Source organism: Haplochromis burtoni, unplaced genomic scaffold (genome assembly GCF_018398535.1).
Source record: "Haplochromis burtoni strain Fernald_Lab_line unplaced genomic scaffold, NCSU_Asbu1 Contig_67, whole genome shotgun sequence".
Lineage (NCBI taxonomy): Eukaryota > Metazoa > Chordata > Actinopteri > Cichliformes > Cichlidae > Haplochromis > Haplochromis burtoni.
The window spans coordinates 751,069-762,551 of NW_024582428.1; the positions used below are offsets into that span (position 1 = coordinate 751,069).

Sequence of the window (11,483 nt, forward strand, 5' to 3'; positions counted from 1 at the left end):
ATTAATTATTATTATTACATTTATTTGGTGACACTGAGTGGCTTGAGTTGGAAGGAGGCTGGCTGTCCGTCGATATCTTATATTATCAGTTCAAGGGAAAAGATTCAAGGGGTGGCTGTAGCTCAGGTGGCAGAGTAGGTCACTAGTCAGCCACTAATCAGAAGGTCGGTGGTTCGATCCCAGGCTGCCTCCTGGCTGCATGCTAAATATCCTTGGGCAAGATACAAACCTCATGTTTGCCTACTGGTGGTGGTCAGAGCGCCTGTGCCCGGTAGCCTCGCCGGTGACGAATGTAAAAACAAAGAATTACCTGATTTTTTTTTTTTTCTTTTACCTGATTTTTGTTTCTGAGAAAAATGAGATCCACATATGAGGACGTTTGTTTTAAATTTCAATAGAACAGTGGCAGAAGAATTTTGTATTTTGGTCTAGACAACCCAAAATGTGATGTCCACATATGTGGAGTCCAGGTCCTAGGAGGTTAAGAGGACCTCTCACTCCAAAGTCAACACTGACTCAGAAAGACACTCATATCACCGCGACAGTGAAGCAATTGGAGATGGCAGCTATTGTTTAAGAAAGAAATCAGCATCAGCTGTAATTCTAGCTTCAGCTTGATACAATGCACATGTTTGGAGTCGCTGCCTGTTGGAGGTCAATGAAACATGAAGTGCAGGTTAGAATGGCTGTCCTGCAACAGTTTGATTTACATCACTTCACATATAAACATCTACTTCAAGAAGAACTCCAGAGCTTGACTACTTTTGTCCATGTAAATGAAGCTCCAGGAAGCCTTCTGGGTTTCTAAAATCTGATAAGCGTTCTAAAGTGATACCACTTGAGATGAGATCAGTTGTGCTGAAGACTTTAAGTTTCCTCATGGACTCCATTTTAAACACAACAAGAGAATAGCGCAATAAAAATCTGTTGTAATGCAGTTGAAGGGCATCCAGAATCTTTTAAATCAGACATTATAAATTATAGAGTGACACTGACGCCCTTTCCCTTAACCCAGAGTGAGATTTCCTGTATTCGCTATCAGATTATAGGTCACCAGATTTCTCCAAGGAAACCAGCATAAACACAGTCAGACACTTCCATACTGAAGCAAATTGTGATTGCCATTTTTGGTGGGACTGCCAGTTTTCTGACTGACTGCCCAACTTCTCCTGGTAGTTCGTGCACTGACCTCTCTCGCTCCTGCTCCAGCAGGTTGGTGAACTCGTCACTCTTCTTTATGAACTCCCCGTGGTTCCTCTTCTCATCTTCCAGCTTGTACAAGGTCTGCTTGTGTGATTGTTCCACCATCAGCAGCTGCTCTAGCATCCGCCGGTGCGTCTCCCTCTGCTTCTCCACTAGCTTATCCAGCTGTGATGGGAGCAAATAAAAAACATCTGTCATGTCTGGACTGTACTGCATTGCTTGGACAGTGGATTAGTAGATTAGAGATTTTGAGTGACTGTTTGTTACCTCTGCCATGGGTTTTTCATAGATGTCTTCCTGGAAGATGTCACACTTGCCCTGGATGGCGTCTCTCTGCAGAGCTTGCAGGACCTTCTGTGGTGTGACAAAACCATATTTGGCCTCCAGCAGGGCCAAGTCAATCTTCTCTGCCTTCAGCACTGTGATCACCTCATCTCTGGCCTGCAGTGAGGGAAGAAAAGGAATGTGGCTGGTTTGAACTTTGTATTGCAGGATTAATATGCAGTGGAATAAACTGTTTTCCTGCTAATGTGCAGCAGCAAGATAGCAAGAGTCTACGTTCTGCAGTTACCATGGATTGTATGGAAACATTGTGGAGCACTGTTGAAGTAAATTGACAAATATATTAGGATTTTTTTATTTTTGTGCATAGATCCACCTTCTGTCATTTATTTGTGTCTACATCACAGGGACAGTAGTCTAAAGAGAAAAGCCCAGACCTCCCTATCCCTGCCCACCTCCTCTAAATTGGCAGATAAATCACAGAAATATTGAGCATTTTTCACTCATTAACATGAGCCAAACTGATTAAATCTAACAAGAAATGAAACGGACCAAGGCTAAACACCACCATTTACAGGATTACTGTTTCCTGTATAGATTCACATGCCAGAAACCCACAAAAGGTTTTTCTCTGCGGTGAAACACACTGAATAAGTTTCAGAAGCTATGCAAGCTATAGAAGGCCAGTGAGGGACCTAGAGTGAAAGCTGAGTGACTGTCGAACCCAACAGCCAGACTCTTAACTTCAACAGGTAACAAGCAGGTGAGCAGTCAGGCTGCAGCTGCCCTTTCTACTTGTTCACATTTCTAAAGCCGAATCACTGTGGAGATTGCTTTTTTGTGCTGGTTTTCATCTTTGCTTTGTGCAGCCAGCTTTGTATTCTACTAAGAGAAAGATCTTAGAGACGCGTGTTGTTCTGCATTAGGAATTTGTGTTGGTGTGTGGGGTTGTAGCCTCAGATTTATATTGTTAAATGGTGATTATGAGACAGTGTGTTTCAGTTGTTTTACAAAGTACCATTAGAGTAATGTAACCAGTAGTAGAAAGAATTACTTTTTACCAGGAGTAATTAAGTTAGGTACTGTATTACTTTCAAGAAAAGTGTTCAGTGTTATATTTGTAAAAAATACTTTTTTGAGTAATGACTCCAACACTGATCACAACAAAGAGGAGAAATACCTCAACAGACTGGAAAACATTTGACCCACAGCATGCAATTCATTGTCATGAGTGTCATTTCTTTATTGCTGCTTAGCAATGGTGGTGACTCTCAAAATGGAGCCAATGAGAATTGATAAGGGAATCGATAAGGAATGAAATGAATAACTGATAGTAATAATGGAATCAATAGAAATTCTTATCAGTTTCCATTCCTACTGCCAGGCGATTCTTGGCTCTAGTGTAGGAAACAGGAAGTAGCCTCAGCTGTCAGCTGTCTGTTAACACAGACCAACTTGAGAGCGCACTAAGCCAGGGGCTGGTGCTATGTCTGCAGGCCTACCTGCTGCTTTAATGGTTATATGTTGTCTGGGCTAAATCCACATTCCCCTAGTCATCTCTACTGTTTGGGTTACCTGTAGCTCTCCTTCAAGCAAACTCAGAAGAAAGACAAGGTCATCACGGGAAAGGTCCCTGCCCTTCTCCCTTCGACCACCCTTGGCAGCGCCGCTGGCACTGCTGCTGCACCCACTTCCTCCTGCGCTAGTGCTCTTTTTGGGAGTCTTGTTGTTCCTCTGAATGGTGCCGGTGTCGTCTGGTGGCTCGCGGTGTCGACCGCGACGCTCTGCCCTTCCAGAGGGCTCATCTCGCTCTGTAGATCTCTTGCGAGTGTCTGTCTGCTGCGTCAGCTTGGCCTTGGTTACGTCCTCCAGACTGTTGCTGCGGGATCGCATGTTCGTCTACCTGTTCAGTGAAAAAGAGGAACACGCTTGTTACTGTCTGTATGCAAATAAATGTACATTTATATATTTGTCTTTTCTGTCATTCGTTTTTGCATAAAGTCAAGAGGAACGGAAAAGAAACTGAACATATAAAGTGTCTGAAAACTGATTTCATTCATAATCTTCAATTAAAGGACAATGTCACAATGTCATCATTTACATTGATTTTATGGGCAAATATTTTAGGCCAAGGGTGTCAAACATAAGGCTCAGGGGACAAAATCGGCAAAGACTCCAACTCCAAAAAACTCAGATGGGCAGTTTTGAAACAAGTGAAGAATTACATAGTTTTGACCTTTAACTGTATTTTCATTAGTTTTACAGCTTTTCCCCCATGGCCATTCATTCATACTACAACAGACAGTAATAGATAAGCAATTAAACAACAAAAACCTTTCTGTTTTTTTACTACAACAATCCACATCATTATTATTATTATTATTATTATTATTATTATTATTATTATTATTATTATTATTATTATTATTATTATTATTATTATTATTTTAAAAGAGAACATCTGTGATGCCTCAAAGGCCTCAAAGGCATTTACACTATTCTGTATTTCTTTTCAACTACAGTTTTCACCGCTTGTCAAATGACGATTCTGAGAGTAAAAGGTCAACACTACTCGGACTGTATTCATTGACAAAGGTTAGCTAGGTGTTTAATCAGAGTTGCTACACTCTGCAACAGAACACTACAACATCTTCTGTGAATTACCACAAAAAGTTTAATGGCATGTCATGGCAACAAGCTACCAGAACTTCTTCTGTAATTTTACACATTTATTACGTATAATTTTTTGCGTGTCATGGCGACAGCTTTCTTTCATTTACTACAGTAGCTTTGTTGCAGGAAATCTGAGATGTACATTAGGACTTGCACGTCTTTCTCTAATACAAACACATCTCAGGGATTAAGGGTGTAGTTAAACTTCTTTATACGAATAGAAAGGGGAGTCTCACTGGTCCGGCCCACTTAAGATCAAAGTGGGCTGTACAGTGAGTTTAACATCTCTGATTTAGGCCTTAGTGGGTAATGGTGCCATTTAAGAGCCCTCTTCAAATGCTTGACAGGTGCACTTGCAGGACTGGTTCTGCAAACATATTTAAAGAGGGCAGAGGAACAATGAAAATAGTCCACCAGATATACTCATTCAATGACAGGAAAAGTATTTAAGAGGGGACCTTTCTCATCAGTGTCTTGTCTTTATCCTGAAGCATGTTTTTATCAACATGCTGGACTCCACATGGGGATCTCATCACACACCATCAAAAACAGCAGATGTAACCTGTCATCGTCCAGAAGTAGGTCATAAACTAGACCTGCATCCAGTTCCATATTTGTAATGCGTACAGCGCGGCGGCATGTCGTCATTCCCTGCTGTGTTATTACTAGTCACTCAGCGGAATTGATTCATCATCACCACGTCGTACCACCGGCCACAAAGCCCGATTAGTCCACCAATTTTCTGACAGCACCAGAACCGTTTTTGGACTCTGGACCTTTAGTCCTGTCGCAGCGAATTACCCAGAACTGCTAACAGTCATTAGCAGCTGGTGAATTTTCCCAGAAAGGGCTTTATTTATTTATTTTTAACATAGAAAAAGCAGCCAAAATCAGTCAGACCCCTGAGTTCTGTAGTTTTAATGTGTACCTACTCTGTTAGTTTTATATATGATGATAGGTGGGCCCAGAGTGTGGTTAGAAAAAGGGTTAACATTAGGGTAGATGATGTTGTGTGCTATGAATAAAAAGCATCGTGGCTACCTACCAAGGTCTGTTTGGCATATACAGTGTGCCTTTGTGGCATCTGGTTTAGGAATGGGCTATTCAGGGGCTCATTGACTATGACAAATCAAACTACAGTATGATAAATAGATGAATGCAAGCTACAAGCTTGCGGGCAAAGAAACCCCTTTGAAAGCTCTTTTGCAAAGTAATTTATTACTTTTTCAGCATTATGCTCGGCTAAAGTATATATATTCAAAAGACAAACCAGAACTGAAACATGCTGAGACTCATTTGTGTTTGATGTCAGAGAGAATAAGCTGCCCAAAGGCATTAGATCATAATTCATCCGGCTCCACTCACATCAAAATGAGTCCAACTAACTGAGCTCAAAGTGGCAGTTCTGGCTAACAGACATATTTCACAACAGTATACTTGGTTACATTTATTTTGTCATTTGTAACTGAGCAACATAACATAATGCAATACTGTACTCCTGGTAAATAGATATGAAAGGGACAGTGACAGAAATACTGGGATTAGAGTATGCTAATTTTCTTTGAAAGGGAACCAACTAAAGCAGCTCGAAATGACAGCAAGGACAAGGAAAAGGGAGGTAAGGTGCTACTAATAAACAGTTAATAACAGAACAAGTCATATATATATAGAACAAGTTATACATATACAAATACATATATATACATATATATATATATGTGTATATATATATATATATATATATATATATATAATATATATAATATGATGATATATATATAATATATATATATATAATAGTATAAAACTTATAGTGCTGAGTAACCAAAGAGGTTATCTTTTGAAACTTCTGTAATAAACTCTCTTTTCCAAAGATGAGTGATTCCTCAATCAGATACAGGGCTTGCAATATCGCTAGCCCGACGTCCCGGAGCTAGCGATTTTTTCAGTCGGGCTACCAAAATCTATCTCTTCCCTGCCCGTCGGGCTATTGTAGGAAAAATATATGTCAATGCTTTTGCATTCTTTCAGAAATGTAGCTGGGTAATTATGTCATTGGCATCGGTGAGCCACTGTCAATATGTGACATATTGAAATTCGCGTTTGAATTTGCGCTTGTTTTTTTGCTTTCACTTTGCAATCGTGCGAACTGTGTATAGAGAGCGACAGCACTGATCTGTGAGTGATGATAATTTGTGCACCAATTCCTCTGACATCGTCTTATTAATCGTTAGCTTACTATGCAAACATGACAAGTGAAATCTCCCGCAGCAAGCTTAAACATGTGAGAGGTTGATCGCGCAGAGAATCGCTGAGCTTATGTGAGTGCGTGTGTAAAAGCATTTCAGTTCTGCTGAGCCAAATAAGACCACAAAACGGAGAAGTTATGACAAATCAGACTATAAGGCAAAAAGAAAGTGCAGCTTTATGGTTTCATGGACAAAAGAATTTCTGTGGCTGCAATATGACGAGCTAAATAACCAGGGCTGCACATAAGTGGTCCGCAGGTGCGCATTCGCTGTCAAAATAAAAAACACGCACAAGGGTTAGGGTTAAATTTAAAAACTGTACTTTTGAGTTAAAATATATATTTATAATTTTAATAAATGACAAATTAAAAAGGCATGAACATTTTTTTGTATCGAAAAAATATCGAACCGTGACACCAAAGTATCGAACCGAACCGAACCGTGAATTTTGTGTATCGTTGCACCCTAATATATATATATATATATATATATATATATATATATATATATATACATATATATATATATAACATATATATATACATACATATATATATACATACATATATATACACACACATATCACACACACACATATATATATAACACACACACATATACACACACACACATATATATATACATTGTATATATTATTATATATATAATATATATATATATATATGTTATATATATATATTATATATATAGTTATACTATATATATATGTATATATACCACATATACATATATCTCATGTATGTGCAAACATACATGATTCTTTTTATGTTTGACTGATTCGTAGGTCAGATTTGCATGGCTTAACACACAAAAAGATTATCTGAAAATGGTCAGGTACAAAGACTGGACTGAAAATGAGTGAAAAAGCAGCCAATGTCCAAAGAAAAATGTTAAAGTTGGAAGCAATGAAGGTTAGGTCAAACCTTTTGTACAGTACTATATGTAATGAAATACTAAAAGTCCATGTTTCATCTACATTGTGCTGTACTTAAGGCACGAGTAAAGAATGACAACATATCTGAAGGAGACTGTCATGGCCACCACTGAATGCCAAAAGTCAAGGTGTAGTAAATCATTCCAGCGCCCGCTGTTCTATCATATCCTCTTAGTGTTTAGATTTCAGACACACATTTTGCAGTAAAAACATGTTGTAGGTTTTTGCTTCTTTATACGATTTAAAACTGTCTTTAAACTGCAGATTAAAACGAGTGGAGTCAGCCAACATCTGAGTTTACCACAATCGTATCTTACATGTTTTTTTTAAACATCAAGGCAAAATGTTTGTGTAGGTGTGTGCCCCATTTTTTAAAGCTCCAGTCAGAACAGCTGAGTCACTGACCATATCCCACTGCAGGCTTAAGAAAATAGGGTTTTTAAGAGGATTCCCACATTTTTAAGTGGCTTCAAAATAAAGATAAAAAAGCCTTTTAATACAGTCAGGTAGGACTGGACTAAAAATGAGTAGCCTGGAGAACTGTTGCTCAAGACCACTTTAGAAGTTACAAGAAAGTCTGACAGCTCAGACGCAAAGTATGAAGAAATGAGGGGTGGATCAGAACTTTTAATTACAGTACAACAGTCAATCATTTACGTTAAATTTTATCTCAAGTTGCCTGACCAGGAAAGCCACTTCATTCACTTCACCTATAATAAAACTCTAGTTTCCTCTTCCATTTGTGTTAAATACAATTCTACTGGAAGCATTTTACATACAGTGAACATCTACTCAGAAAACAGAAGACCAACTTTAGGGCTGTTCATTCGTATTAAAAATTACAGATCACATTAGCTTTTTAAAAAACAACAACAACAACAACACATACCATGAAAGTTACAAAAGTTATTATTTTAGCCTATGTCATTCCAGCGTTGTACTCCTCCATCATCACAACAGGATGTCTGGCCCAACAGCCATATGTTTGAGTGTGGCTCAGCTACACCTGCACAGCATATTTGGTGATACCCCAGCTACACCTAGGCTTGTGATCTGTCCCCATGTAACTGTATCTGCTTACTATTTAACACAAAGTTCAAGTCATATTTTTAATCCTAATACAGCCCAATTGGAACAAGGAAAGAAACAGTGTGTTTGACTCGACTCCTGCAGTTCGTGTCCAGCCTCTGTGTGAGGCCCTCTGACAGTTTATGAGTAAGAAAGATGGCTGGCTGATTGCATTGTGCACACTCTAGGCAAGGCGCCACATGATTCAGAGCTGAGGTAATTCCCTGCAGTCTAAGACAGACTCCACATCGGCTTACTCAGAGATCTGGGCTACAGGCGATAGACAGAGCTCTTCAAAATGTGTGAGCAAGTGTGTCTGTGAAGAATTAAGTAATGTGCTTGCAATATGTAAAGCAAACATGCGGTTCAGTCTGTGTCATCAGAACAGTAAGTGTCCTAATGAAACACAGCTATTAGTCACTACAGCACAACTGCAGCCTGTTCAAGTTCACAAATGCAAGATACATATTTGGGCCTGGAGAGCGCAGATTTGATCTGGGATTGCGCAACAAATCCAAGGGTCACAGACATGTAAAGCCCTGCTGGGATTCTTACATGTGCAAGTATCACGTATCTGCAAAATTTCCAAGATGGATCAGAAATACATCACATAGTTCATAAAAAAAATGAAAATGTTCACTGAGGGAACAGGAAAATAGCACAGGATCAGATCGGATCTGATGTTTCTCCAAATCAGTCCCCTGCAGTCCTGGTGGGAGTCAAATAAATTAGTTTTGAGATCAGCATTGTATCTCGGGTGAGTGATGTCCCTGATTTTTCTGATCTGTATTATTGGTTACAGGAAGCCAAGATGAAAGCAAAGAAATCTTTGGAAACATTCAAATGGGTGTGCGAAAGCAAGCCGGCCAGCTGTGCTGATGTATTTTTAAACAGATGGGAAACTAATTTGTTTGACTGTAGTTACAAAGCACAAAACACCTTTCTTTTTTCTTTCTAAATGTAAGGGGGTAAAAAAACAAACAAAACGATTTGATGGAGCAGACTTCGGCTGATCGATGCGATAACACTGGAGTTAATCGCCGTTAACTGTTAAAATCCCATCATCTCCTCTGCAGCATCAGCAGCACCATCCAAATCTAAATAAACACAGGATGTAAATAGACATTGGAAGGCAGCAGTGCCAAGAGAAAGCAAAGCTTACAAACAAAGCAAGATAAAACTAACAAAAAAAAAAAAAAAAGATGCTGTTTGGAAATTTCTTTCAGGCCTTCCATCACCCGAGGAGTCGGAAAAACAATAGCTCTTAAAAGCTGGTGTGAGGCCATATTTTCTCCATGACACTGTTGTTGTCAGCAGAGAAGGTGTGAAGACCAAGTTCCGGTAACTGGCCACCATGTGTGGACAGAAACCTCGGATAACACTGTCAGGACCATTTTAGTGATTGAGTTTCTATATGGGGGGCGTAGGAGGGTTAACCTGGGTTTGAATCCACCATCTGGCTGGGGTCGTTCTCTGTGGAGTCTGCCTTTGTTACCCCTGTGATGGACTGGTGACCCGTCCAGGGTGTTCCCTGCTTCTTACCCTATGGTAGCTGGGATAATCTCCAGCACCCCTGTGACCCTTGATTGGATAAGTGGAAGAGGATGAATGGATGGATGGGAGTTTCTGTTATCCTCTGTGTATGGCCAAAGTCTAACTGGGGAAAACGTTGACTGTGTTCGAAGCCGAAAACCAGTTCAGACCTGTCAATATTTCAGATGAAGTCATCGTATTATCCAACTGTCAACCTGCTGAAGCTATCGTGTTTCTACCTGTGATTCTCATATAATAACAACAGATCACCATTTCCATCTGCCGAAGTGCTTATTGACACAAGCAGCATGAATGAATGGGCGTGCGACATGTGTGAAACTGCCCAGGGATGACTTAACCGCGCTTTGTCCTCTCACTAATCCCATCCAACCAGAGTAAGGCGTGCTTGTCAGCGCGCTTTGAATAAACTCTGCTCATTTTTCATTTTGCAAGCAAAGATCAGTGCCAGGAGTTGATGTTATGATTAACAGGTGCTCAGATCTTATGCAACAGAGTTGGCCGCTCAGTATGCTTTTTGGCAATAAAGACAAACACACTAAAAGAGAATCACTCAAGCACAAACACAATTGGACACAGAGGGAAAATTAATAGGTGTGTGTGTGTGTGTGTTTGTGTGTGTTTGGTTTAAACATCTCAACAGCTTCTCATTTTTAGGTGTGTATACACTTACATGTGGGTGTGTACCCACACACAGAGCCCATACTGGCACAGCTTCCTGATATAATTCGGCTAAGTGGTGTTTTGAGCTAAACAGTGAGTAAGCTAAAACAACAACAATCTTAGTTTTCCAGCTTGTAGACATAGACTGTATATAAAAGATGGGTGTGAACCATTGACTGTAGAAAACATGGACGACGCGACACCGCCTCCTACCATTGTGCAAAAATGAAGCCAAAATACCCCGCTTGTGGAGGCTGCCATCTTGCAAATTTGGAGCCAAAGTCTGCACAGTAGTGACTTGAGGTGGAGCGACTGTGTAACGCTCCCGCCCACACACCCGCTGGACGTGACCGCAAACACGCCCCCCTACACTTTTTACGTAGCCCGGCTGCTCGAGTTTTTTTGCCGGTTTACCGCGACTGACGACTCGTTTAACCCGTGGGGGGTCTTAAAAAAATACTTACACTATTGTTCCTAAGTGGCACAAATCGACCAAGCCCTAAAAAGCGCTGTAAAAAATTAATATTAATATTTTTTCCACTTTTTTTTTCCAGTCTTTCAGACCTACTTCTCCTTGAAATATTCATATCAAGTTTCAATTACATTTCGCGGATTTTAACCCTTTAAATCCCAGTTGTATTACATGAGTGCCCTGTTTTGTTGCCCGAAAAAACAAAAAACTAAATATTTAAAATAAAAAACATTTGAAATAATATTTGATTGTTATTATAATTAGGCCTTTAGATGGATCAAAGATTGACACCAACATTTATTTCGATCGACTTTTACTTTTTTTTTTACGACCAGAAAATGTCCTCCAGGCGGCGAATCGTCTGCTG

The 11,483-nt window shown here is 39.8% G+C and overlaps 1 protein-coding gene across 1 annotated transcript in view; it reads right to left on the minus strand.

The window, feature by feature from the left end:
- Positions 1 to 11,483, minus strand: part of filip1l (filamin A interacting protein 1-like) — a 97,744-nt gene that overhangs the window by 46,415 nt on the left and 39,846 nt on the right. The window contains exons 2-4 of the mRNA XM_005937321.3: positions 3,061 to 3,388; positions 1,471 to 1,644; positions 1,190 to 1,368 (exon numbers count right to left, since the gene is read on the minus strand). Coding sequence (XP_005937383.1) covers positions 1,190 to 1,368; positions 1,471 to 1,644; positions 3,061 to 3,378 — 671 coding nt within the window. The 5' untranslated portion in view covers positions 3,379 to 3,388. The remainder of the gene's footprint in view (positions 1 to 1,189; positions 1,369 to 1,470; positions 1,645 to 3,060; positions 3,389 to 11,483) is intronic.